This window comes from Oryctolagus cuniculus, chromosome 11 (genome assembly GCF_051225735.1).
Source record: "Oryctolagus cuniculus isolate XC-2025 breed Fujian yellow rabbit chromosome 11, ASM5122573v1, whole genome shotgun sequence".
Taxonomy (NCBI): domain Eukaryota; kingdom Metazoa; phylum Chordata; class Mammalia; order Lagomorpha; family Leporidae; genus Oryctolagus; species Oryctolagus cuniculus.
This window is the reverse complement of record NC_142877.1, coordinates 7,576,541-7,588,764: the sequence shown is the minus strand read 5'-3', so window position 1 is coordinate 7,588,764 and position 12,224 is coordinate 7,576,541. Positions and strand designations below refer to the sequence as shown.

The window sequence follows — 12,224 nt, the reverse complement described above, 5'->3', positions numbered from 1 at the left end:
ACATGGTTAGCAAGTAGCAGAAGTGGGATTTCAACCAAGGCCCATTTGCACCCTGAGCCTGTGTTCCGTTCCTAACCACAGCTCTGCTCTGAAGATAAGCAAGGTGCCAGGGATGTGCCGTGACCAAAACCCCATACACGTTCATTTACTCAGCCCGGGGTGGGAGGTGGGACCTCAACCAGGAACATTCCCTGAGCTTTCCTCTCTCGGTGCAGAGCCTCAAACTGGGGTGGGTGTTTGCTTGTTTGTTCGTTCTTGGATCCTCTGTGCAAACTTCTCTCCAAACTGCGTCTCTCGGGCTCCATGGCCAGCAGGCTTTGGGGTTGGGTCAGCCAGCAGGAAACACTGATGCTGAGATAGCTTCCCTGTCCCTCCTACCAACAGAAAGGCAACGCATCCAGGGAGCCCCCCAGGTCCCAGCTACCCCTGTGCAACCTCCTTTCCACTGGCCTGGCTGTCTCCTTCCCCCAGGGCGCTCAGGATCCCCAGCTCCTGTGACATCGAGCCATGCTGTCATAGCTTCCTTCTGGCTCTCCTTTCTGGGAGCCCCATGCTTGTCTTTGAACTCCTTCTGCACCTTGGAAATGAGTGACAATTTCCATATCCCTCATCCAGCTACTTGCAGGGGCTGGGTTTCCTGGCGAAGACCCTAAGTGAGAGGCAGACTCCGAGGTGGTCTTTTGGGTGCAGGTGGCTTGTGTGGGAGGTGATCCCAGGAAGCACAAGTGGGGGGAGAGGGGTGTTCATAAGTTGGTTGCTAATGTGGGCAGCTGTGGGTCAGTCTTGCTGAGGACCCAGGAGGGAACATGGAGACACCCCACCATTGTCCCATTGAGAGATGGGGAAGCCGAGATGTTTCTTTTCCATCTCTGATCCCTCATTAGTTGAGGTTTGTCCCTGGGGACACAACATTCCAGGTATTTCCAGAATGCCCCGCTGGTGGATTGCACACGCTCCCCCAGCCCCTGGGGAAAACCTGCTGAGAAGCAGGGAAAGAGCAAGGCCTTTGACGCGGGGAGCTGTCGGTGCTGAAAGAGATGGGGGAGGCCATCTGCAGAACCTTCTGCCGTGGCGACCTGGCTCAGAATGTAAGTAGGCACAACCAAGAAAAGCCAAGGGCAGACCCAGAAGCTTCACTTTACTTTAGAATGGGATGAACATGGGGCAAATCAAACATTCTTCTTTACTCCCCTCCACCCCTCCCTCCCTCCCTCCCTTCCTTTTCTTTCTGTATGAGCCAGTCAGCCAACTGGCTATCAACACGAGCAGAGACTGGATAAAGTTTAGGGGTGCTCTGACGACCTCGAGCCATGAAGGAGTAGCCACGTGCTCTGTGTCGGCTGTTGTCCTCTGCACCCTTCTCAGTGATGCCAGCGGAGGGAGCTCTTACCGCCTACCAGGCAATGTGCTTGCGTGCACCAAGGCCACTGTCTCCCTCACGCTTCTTAGCAGCTCTCTAAGTGCCACCATCATTCCCATTCGTTAAAGGACCAGACTAAGGCTCCACAAAGGCAGGTGATTTGCTCAAGATCTCACAGCCTCGGATCACAGGCGTGGGTCAGCTGGGTGGATGGTGGGGCTAGGTTCCAAATTTACACTTGTGACGCTCTGAAATGACCATTGAAGTGTTCTTTCAAGGGGGCTGAACTGGAATAAATGGTTCTAAGCCAGCCTCCACACTTAAACATGAGTTTGGTCCAAAGGGGCCTGGTATGCAATGAACTACAACCTAGCTTGATGTGTGAGCTGGTAGTAGTCCAAACGAAATCTTCTGTAGCTAAGCAACTGAGCATCAACCAATAATAGTAGCTGACCCCTCGACCAATCACAGCAGTGACCCCTCAACCAACACCAGGCTGAAGACTGCCAAATTATGCTCAAATAAGGCAAACCAGACTACACAACTCATTTCCTGTCATTCTGGTATAAGAGTGGCTCCCGGCTCTGTAAGAACAGGCATCAGGAGCCATCTTGGGTCTAGGGTGCTGACTAGTTCTAGAATCTTTTTCTTGCTTAAGCAATCTTTGCTAAGCTAAACCTGTCTCAGTTTTGTTTTTAAACATTAGCCAAAGCCATTAGAGACTGTATCTAGGCTGTTGGTTATACTTTTAAAGAAATTTCAAAAGTCAACGATGGCGTTCTGTGGTTATCTAGCAGATAGCTGAGGGCACTCAATGAGTTGTCATTGACTTGAGTTTGTATCAGATCCCACCAGCAGCCCAATGCAAACCTGTGTGACTCCCCAGCTGGAGTCTCCTCCATGGCTCCCCATTGCCCTAGGAAGAGGGCTTCAACCTCCCTCAACGACTCCTTGCTACCTGTCCTGGGTGATCCGGTCTGTGATGTCTCCCTGCCTCCTCCCTCTTACCTGTCCTACCTGCAGCCGTGCTGAAGCACTTCCCTGTGTCCCTGTAGGCTCTCTGCTTTTGCACTTGCGGCTCCGCTGGGAGCCCCTGGGCCAGCCCTGCTTCTTTCTTTGTGAGTTCGCTCAACTGGCGCCTCCTCAAATGCATAGCCAGTCTCCACCCACTACGATCACGTGGCTGTGCCTTCCTCTGTCTCCCACAGCATCTTGCGGCTTGCCTCTCTTGCTTCGTGTTGTTGTCTTCCGCCTGCCTGTCTCTCCCACTAACGGGAAGGCAGTGCCTTTAAGAGCTTAGGTTGGGTTTCAGCCTTGAGTCTGCCATGTGTTTCCATGGGCAAAGTCGCTTTTTGTCTCCGAGTTTTAGCATCTTCATCTGTAAGATGGGCAGTGTACAAACCATTCATGTGGCACACGATACCTGTGTACAGTAGGTCCAATGTTAGCTTTTATTATCTATGCATCATGAAGGCTGGTCTTCGCACCAAACACTCCGAGAAGTGGTAGCTTTGCGTAGGCCATTGGTTTCCAAATTTTGTCCTGGGTCAGAACCCCCTGGAAGGCTTGTTCAAACATGACTGGCTCCCACTGCACTAGTCTTTGATCCAAGGGACTGCAGCTGGAGAATTTTTAATCCTGACAAATTCTTGGTGATGCTGATGCTTAGGGTCCTGTGAACTACTTTAAGAGCCACTGGGCTGATCACCTGCCAACTGACTGGCACCAGTTTTAGGAACAGGGCAGGGCAGAGTCTCAGAGCATCAGAGCCAGGCTGTCACACAGCACCTGCCACACGTAAAGATAAACTTCCTTGTCATTATTAGCCAGAAGAGTCTCTGAGAATCAAATCCAGTGCTGTTACATAGCTCCTAATGTATGCCTCTCACTTTTATCACCCCATTTGAGCATGGGATTTTTGGCTACTTGGTGCTAACAGTGGCCGATGGTACAATGGCTCTCATTAGCTAGGTGGCTCTTATGTGGCACCACTTCACCATCTGGGATGGACCATCTCACTCCCTGCTCACAGCAGTCCCACGGGGAGGTACTGTCATGAGCCCACTGCTGATGAAGGTGCTGAGAGCTGAAGTCCCCTGCCCTGGAGTTGGGTGTGGAGAAAGTGACAGGCTGATCCGGCCACTTTGTGGAGCATAATGGGCCACTCAGGATGACTTTAAATGCTGGACAATCACACATCCTGCCTTAAGCTTTTCCCAAGATGGAGTAGAGGAGAATGGGAAAACCAACCAACCGACCTTATCTTGGTTCGGACGGCTAGGAATCATAGAAGGCAACTGACCTGCTTGGTTTGGCTTTCTCATTCTAGTTCTTTAAACTTGACGACGGCTTTCTAGAATTGATCAACACACACACTCTCACCCTGCTCTGGCCCAATTTCCTGATTATGCAACCAGGGAAAAAGCCTGGACAGAGACTGCAGAACCCCAGGTCCTGGAGCGCCCCCATGTGGTTGATTGAGCTAAAAACGCACTCTAGCGGGAGTCACTCACCTAAGGAATGAGCGCCTTCAACAGCAATCATTGCAGGCAGCTGGGGGCCATTTTGTCAAGGAGTGCTCATTTGAAAAACAAGGAGAACAAAAACCCCTGAGAGGTGCCTGCCAGCTTCCCTTCCCCCATGATAAAATGCAACAAAGGGAGCAGCTAAATGCGGTCGGGGACACACAACTTTAAATTAGGTGATGTGTTCAGAAAGCATTTTATAAACTGTAAACTTTGATCACGCAAGACCTGATTGCTGTTATCCTGGCTTCCGTGAAATGGCACGGACTTCTGCCTCCACTCTGGTGCATTAAAGGGCCAGGAGACGGAGCGGCCACAGTAACTGGCGCTTTGGACGGAGGTGACAGCAACTAAAGAGTTAAACTTCCCAGAAAGCCAATTTATGCAGAGGACTGGACCCTGCCCAGCTAAGGATCTGAATTACAAATGCACAGAATTTGCTGCTCGGTCAGTTATTTCTTTTCTTCCTAATGGAGCCCGTCATTTGCAGGAGGGCCGGCCACTTCATTTCCACTGATGGAGTGAACAAAGTCGCGACCACAGAGGAGCCTAATTCTACTCACCATTCCAACTTGCCCTTTAAGGAGGGGCGCTGAGAGGGTGGGTGCCGCCAGCCCCCGGTATCCACCATGTGGGTAAGTTAATAATTGGAGCCATTTCCCTCTCTGGGAGGCAGTAAGCGGAGCTGACTTTGTGTTTTAAGGCCTCAGATCGGCCTGGGACTACTGGACAGAAGTACCGGCAGGGATCCAGGTTGGGGGAACCTGCCTCCTTCCAGGCTCCTTGGGAAGGAGCCAGCGGGACACGTGCTGGTCTCTTGGAATCTAATTTAATGGGACCCTAGTGTGCATTTGGACTATTTGCAAACAAACAGAGAGAGAGAGAGAAGACGGGGGGAGAGAGAGAGAGAGAGAGAGAGAGAGAGAGAGAGAGAGAGAGAGAGAGAGAGAGGTTAAATCCCTGATCATTTGTTTAAAGAGCAAGGAGGTACAAACAAAAACACAAGCACTTCCCTTCCTCTTTTCCGTGCCTGTGGCATCTCCAGGTCCCCAGGATGATGAATTCGAGAGGGGAGCGACTGCTCTTTTGAATGAATTCTTTAACAGACATCAGTCAGAAAGTCACGTCAGCTGCAACTGGAGCCAGAGCTGTGTGTGTGTGTGTGTGTGTGTGTGTGTGTGCACGTGCTGCATACGTGAGGACAGCCATGCCAGCTCAATAGCTCCGTTCTTGGAAAGGCCACTTCTTCTTGGCGAGGGAGAGGATAGACTTCCCTGTGCGCCTAAAAATAGATAAATACGGAAATAAATAGTAAGGCTGACACAGGCAGCCCGGCGCCCGGCCTGGCTCTGCCTTGCTCTTCCCTGTGCCCCGCTGTGTGCCCCTTTCTGTGCCCAGGGCCGTGTGCAGACTCCTTCCCCACCCCGGAGGAGCTCCGTGCCCTGAGTCTGGGTCCCAAGGGCTCTCCAGCCCTCACCTGGGAGTTTTTCTTTTTTCACTAGTCCAGCAAGAAACCTGGAGAGGAGCATTTACCGTAAATGTCTCAGGGACAGGCTCTGAACAACACACACAGACACATACACACACACACACACGGACACACAAAGCACCAAAGTGGCCTTGTAAATTGCTTCTGAAGCTATACCTGGAATTAGAGTTTTTTGAGTTCTCTCTGGCTTACATTTTCTTGCCTTTTTTTAAAAAAAGCAATTTTATTACAAGGTTGTTCTCTTCTGTGGCCCAAGGAGGATGGGAGACCAGGACTGGAGCTGTGGGTGGGCTTTGTGGAGCACACACACGCGCCTGCAAAAAGCCACTGCCCAGTGAAGTGAGAGTGGCAAATGACACTACTGCCTCCCTCTGTGGAGGCTCTGGGGGCACTGGGGACAAAGAAGCTGGCAGCTGCACGGTCTTCCTGCACCACAGGAAAGTCACCTCCCCTAGGTTTGTTCTTGTGCTGTGCCGAGGGCAGGGAGGGGCACGGCACACAGCGCGTCTCCAGGGCTACAGAAGGGGCCACGTGTCTGCATCTGAAAGCTGGGGTGCGGCCCGTCCAAGTGGGGAGCCAGCAGCCTCCAGCAGCCCCCTACTCTGGATTTTTGGGGATTCTGCATCTTACCGAGCGCATTTTCTTTTTAGAAATCACGTATTTGTGAGAGAGAAGGAGAGACAGAGCTCCCGTCTGTTGCTTCACTCCTCAAAGGGCTGCAGCACCTGGGGCTGGGCTGGCCTGAAGCTGGGAGCTGGAGCCAGGGTTCAACCCAGGCTCCAGCCTGGCCATCACCGCTGCCTCCCAGGACCTGCATCGGCAGGAAGCGGGGGTCAGGAGCCAGAGGCGCCCATCTAACCCAGGCAGTCTGACGTGGCACGCAGGCGTGTCAATGCCAGGCCAAACACCTGTTCTCTGGCACACATTTCCCGAAGGCCTTTTTGCCAGAGCTGGGGTCTAATTTGCCTAAGGAACGGACAGGTCTCTATCCAGCTCCATATTGGGAGAGAACATGCAGTGTTGATTTCTACCAGGGGATGCAGCCGTGTGAGCCAGTGTGCATGTGTCAGTCAGTACTAGTTCCATGTGCAGTGTGTGTGTGCACATGTATTTATCCATTCTGACACACATGTATGTATGCACACATGTGCATGTAAGATGTATCTGAATCTGCAGGCAGGGGACACTGCCCATGCAGTCACCCGCCAGCTGCTTGGGGATCCTGGCTTCTCAGTGCAGCGGGAGCAGCTTCGTGGCCCTACCACCTCCCAGGGCAGCCCCTGCTCACCTACCGGATACAAAGGCTCAGCACCTTGCCTGGAGGTTGGACCAACTGTGTGTAATTCATGTTCCAGCTGAACCTGCTCCTTGCCCAACTCCTCCTCAGCCCCTGTACTGTCCCCTCCCTCTTCCCCAGGAACCCACTGTCAGTGTGTCACACGCATCTGAAACCTTGTCTCGGTTCAGCACTTCTCTTACGCATCATGAGTGGACATGCAGAGATACATGTGTGGACACACGTGTGTGTATGTGTGTGAGTGTGTGCACACATTTACAAGGAAATCCAGAGGGGTTTGCGAGGGGATTATTTTCCGAAGAAGACAAAGGAGGAAGCACACTGACTGCACACCATCTCACACAGAGCTGGAGAGACCTGCTTCAAAAGTTGAACATTAACAGATACTTTAGAAGTAGATACATCTTTTATTAAATCAGAAACAGAAAGGTGCAGTATACATGCCTGTCAGTAGTCAATTGTTCGCTACTTTGAATTACATTTTAATAGACTCACGGTCTTATTTCTTTCTCTGTAAAGTATTAAAAAAAACTCAGGTATTTGAATAATCTTCTGTAAATTTTTATTAACTGGGGTTAGGGAGAGGTTTTATCAGAGCACATCTTGGGAACATTAGGAAGTTACAGACAGACCTGAGATAAGTGTCAGACAGAACAGAGAAGCCAGTCCCTCAGCCGTGAGGAGAGGACCAATCTGTGTTAGGCTAAAGGAGGCAGGATTAAAGGAGCCCCTGGCGCCCCCTGGTGGTAAACTTGCAACTTCCTTTATTTGTTGAAGCTGTCACACTGGTCCTTGTCCCTGAGCCTCTTAAGCAATTGTTTTTCCAATCGTCTTAAGCCCTCTCCATTTCTCTCTGTTCAGCAACTTTCAGAGACCCTGTTAGAAAAAAGCCATTCTTACTCATTGCTTCTTCATAGCCACACATTCCATTCCCGGAAATTGGCGACTGCCCGATGCAGAGCCTGTGTTCGCTGTCCTGGAAACGTGAACTCAGACAAATGGGTTCTGGCCTCCCCTCCCCAGGCTGAGGGTGCGAGTGTGCGTCCAGCACAGAACTCCATTCCTTCTCACTGGTGTATTTCTTCCGTCACTTCACTCGCCTCCACCATTTATCAAACTGAACCCAAACGCATGCCAACCCCCTCCTCAACCCTTCTGACCTGACTAGTCCACCTGCTAAAACACCTCGACTGTTGCTTGCCAGAAAGACTGGACCCGAGACAAAAACCGTGCCCCACAACATACAATCACAGCCCGGGCTGTCTCTGTAGGCAGGATTTCACCGGACGGGCATCCGAAGGAAAGCTATGTACATGGAGTCTGTCTGGGGAGGAGATGGGGGATGAGAGAACCCGGAGGGCACTGTGGAGATTTGATTACTTGGATTTGCCGACGGGGCCGATGGACACAGGGTCTGTTTGCACTTGAGCGTCCGACATCCGCTTGGGTCCCTGGAGAAAGACATAAAGACGTGGGAGCCATTGATCGGCAGTCACGGTGTGCTCAGTGGGTGCTAAGCAAACACATCTCATTCGCGAACGCGGGATGAAGGGTGGCCTCCTACCAGAGATCCTGGTTCAATGCCCAGGTACATCACTTTCTAGCTTTGTGAAATCTCCGACAAGTGACTTAACTCTGTGCTTCGGTTTCTTTAAGAAGGGAACGAAAAGACTCATCTCAGGGAGTTGCTCCAAAGATGCAGTGAGCTCACCTCCCCCTCCCGGGGTTTCCAAATCCCCACGGTTCTAGCTCACCTTAGCCATTGCCTCCCCGGGGTTTCCAAATCCCCATGGTTCTAGCTCACCTTAGCCATTGCCTCCCCGGGGTTTCCAAATCCCCACGGTTCTAGCTCACCTTAGCCATTGCCTCCCCGGACCACAGTCTGGTCGTATCGCCCTGTCTTCTTTTCTTATAAACCCAGCACTCTCTGCAGTGGTCTGACTGTCTGATCTAACATCTGTCTCCACGAGCACAAAAGCTCTGTGGGTTCGGCACCTGTGCCTTCGGGTGTTGCCAGAGCCTGGCACAGGAGAGGTGCCTTGGTATTGACGGAATGGGTGAGTGGGCACGAGTGTTGTTAATTCGACTGTTCTTTTACCTTTGCTGTCAAGTGTAACCTACAAAGACTGACATTAACCCTTTCTGCACGTGGTCTAGGAGCGGAGGTTGACACACATGCGCACGCTATCACCTCCCAACTCAGGACCTTGTATGGCCCCTTTGTGGTTAAGACCGCCCCACTCGCAGACCCTGGAACCACCGGTGCCTTCTCTGTCCCTGAGTTTGGTCTTTCCCAGGACGCTGGATCGTGGGATCAGGGTGAAGAGCCTCTCAGCCTTCTTTCAGGCAGCACGTGGATCTGAGATTCGCCCCCGTTACTACATACATCAGAGGTACTAGCGAGGGCCCCAACTTAGAGGACAGGGTCCTGGAGGGTTACAGAGCACAGGACAGTAGGATATACCATAGTATCATATGTGTACAGTACAGAGAGCATACGGACAGTACAGTGTAGCATAGCATAGTATAAGATAGTGTGTATTATGTGGTACAGATGTATGTATAGTATGATGAACGTAACGTACTATAGGACAGTTATATAAGTATATGTAACTTATGTGCAGCATAACTTATATAGTGTAGTGCATCCACATGCGGAGTATCGTACAGGAAAGGTACTATAGTAGGGCACAGGATATAAAGTACAGTACGGTATAATACATAAGGCAGGCTACTACCATGTACTGTCATAAAATACATACAATATGATGCTTAGTGTTGCACACTATACTATACATTTTATAGTGTAGTATGTTGTCTAGTATGCATGGTCTTCTATAGCATAGTAAATACAGTGTAACTGTAGCACAGTACGTATGGATAGATACAGGGTGTATGTGGGGTGTGTATAATAGTATCTATGGGGCCGGCACTGTGGCACAGTAGGTTAATCCTCCACCTGTGGAGCCAGCTTCCTATATGGGCACTGGTTCTAGTCCCAGCTACTCCACTTCCAATCCAGCTCTCTGCTATGGCCTGGGAAAGCAGTAGAAGATGACCCAAGTGCTTGGGCCAGTGGGAAACCTGGAAGAAGTTCCTGACTCCTGGCTTCGGATTGGCTCAACTCCGGTATTTGCAGCCATTTGGGGAGGGGATGGAAGTCCTTTCTCTCTGTCTCTCCCTCTCACTGTCTGTAACCTTGCCTCTCAAATAAATAAATAAAAATCTTTTAAAAATCAGTATCTATGGTATTTGTCTACAGTATAATATCTCTAGTGCAGTGCATTGCAGCATACGTAGCATGGGACAATATAGGTTCGCATTAGTATACACTGCATTGTGTAATAGAATAGAACGTAATTTAACACTGGAGTCAGATTCCTGGGGTTTGAATCCCAGATCTGCCCTCCCTCGCTGTGTGACTTCAGTCAAGTACTTGACTCTATGCACCTTAAGTGCTGAACACGAGATGCTGATTCACGTAAAGTGCCGGGGAAAGGGTCGGTCCCCTCGTGGGCTGCAGGAGAGAGCCACTGCTACTCCTTTCAGTGGTGGTGGCTGGGTTCACTCAACAGCACGTGCTGAGCATCTGCTCTGCAGAACACGCGGCGTGGGTCTTCAGGGGTCTAAAGAAGACAGGACCCACCCACCACAGGCTACTGAAACCTAGTCTCAAGGGGCCGGCCACACAGGGTATGAGGACTGCTGCATGATTCCAGGCTTTGTGGGTGCCCTCCTCCCCAGCCCAAGGGGTGTCCAGCCGGCTTGGCTGCCAGCGACAGTGACCCCACTGGCCCTCCCGGGGACACAGGAGGAGCCTGAGCTCCAATCGTATTTATGCCCTCGAGGCAGGGCTGAGTCCCCCCCCCCCCCCCCCCCTTCCCTCTCAGCCTCCGGCCTGGGCTGGCGACCTGATAATCTCACCACAGTTGCTCTTTCTGGACCTGTGAGAACTGCCATTTTCTCGCCTCATCTTCCTGCTTAGCCTGGCACGTGACTGCTGTTAGCCTCCTTGCTCTGATGCCTGAAACTCAGAAGTGACTTTCCCAGGGTCACACAGCCACGGCCTGGTGGAGCCAGGTGCAAACCAGGAACAAGCTGCTTCTGGTTTCTGGTCCTGCCCCAGGCTGGCCCAGAGGGAAGGTGCGTCCTGCCTGCCCCTGCTGTTCCCAGCATGTCTCTGTGCCTCCCCCACCCCAGCCACTCCCTCTATCAAAGCTTAGCTCCGTAGTGCCATCCTTAGGTACTGTGACCTTGGGTCCCTCAGACTAAATACAGCAAACGTGGGCTGCTATTGCCTTATAGATGGACGTCATTTCACAAGCAGACTGTCCTATTGTTTTTAAAGCTAAATGATGACATTCAAAAATGAAGTGCTGGGGCCCGCGCTGTGGCATAGCAGGTTATGGAGCCGACATCCCATAAGGGTGCCTGTTGAGTCCCGGCTGCTCCACTTCCGATCCAGCTCTCTGTTGTGGCCTGGGAAAGCAGTGGAGGATGGCCCAAGTCCTTGGGCCCCTGCACCCACGTCAGGGACCCAGAGGAAGATCCTGGCTCCTGGCTTCAGATTGGCACAGTTGCAGCCAACTGGGGAGTGAACCAGCAGATGGAAGACCTCTCTCTCTGCCTTGGCCTCTCTGAACTCTGCCTTTCAAATAAATAAATAAATAAATCATTTTTTTAAAGTGCCAGAACACTACTGCCTCCAGCTGGGCAAAAGCCTCTGCCACAAAGCCTGGTGCACAATGAGTGTTGAATTGCTGCACTGAAAGTGAAGGTTGTGTGTGTCCTTACCACTGACGCATGCTGAATGCATGTTCAAGCATGGCTTCTACTGGACACATGTCCCGTCCACACCCCTGTGAAGCTGGAGAACCGTGAGTGATGCCAGCGTTAAGCTGGGGACCAACTGCACACGCTCGTCCATGCACATGTGTCTGTGCACACACACACACGATTCTAAACTTTTCCTTCCATAAAAGAAAGCCCTCTATTCAAAAAGAAAAGAAAATGCGGGCAGGTGTTTGGCCCAGCACTTACAAGGCTGGCTAAGATTTCTGGTCCCACATTGGAGCATCAGGATTTGAACCTTGACTTTGGCTCCTGATTCCTGTCCTGTCAGGCAACCCCAGGGGAACACATCCAGGTGGAGCCTCTGAGGCCCCATCATCATGGCTGCAGATGTCCAGATGAACGCAGGCTTGGGCTTGGGAGCCCTGGACGCAGCCCAGCCTCTGCTGCTGCCTCTGGACCTACTGATGCTTAGGGATGGATACTTCTTTGCTATGGGGATTGTCATTCACCTTACAAGACAGTTAGCAACATGTCTGGCATACAACATCCCCGCAGCACCTACTCAGAGTTGTGACAATGAAAAAAGTTGTCTCTGAACATCACCAGATGTCCCCTGGCACACAAAATAACCCCTGGTTAAGGACCACTGGATCAGGACCATCCCCACCCCCAATCAGGGGTTCAGGGGATGCAGAGATCACCCAAAAATTCCAGAGAAGCAAGCTGTGGCTCTGGGCTCAGAAGCTTTGGGACCAGCCC

General features: G+C 51.5%; 1 protein-coding gene and 1 long non-coding RNA gene across 16 annotated transcripts in view; one reads left to right on the top strand and one right to left on the bottom strand.

Annotated features, from left to right (window-relative positions):
* The first annotated feature begins 4,388 nt into the window (after positions 1-4,388).
* LOC108178880 (uncharacterized) lies at positions 4,389-10,414 on the top strand. Its single transcript, XR_011379823.2, has 3 exons — positions 4,389-4,520; positions 8,829-9,064; positions 9,694-10,414. It is a non-coding gene; the product is annotated as an uncharacterized LOC108178880 (long non-coding RNA).
* BCAS1 (brain enriched myelin associated protein 1) overlaps positions 7,059-12,224 on the bottom strand; it is a 114,815-nt gene continuing 109,649 nt past the window's right edge. For all 15 annotated transcript variants that reach the window (XM_051832663.3, XM_017350471.4, XM_051832661.3 and 12 more), the window contains one exon: positions 7,059-8,122. In XM_051832663.3, coding sequence (XP_051688623.2) covers positions 8,048-8,122 — 75 coding nt within the window. In that variant the 3' untranslated portion in view covers positions 7,059-8,047. The remainder of the gene's footprint in view (positions 8,123-12,224) is intronic.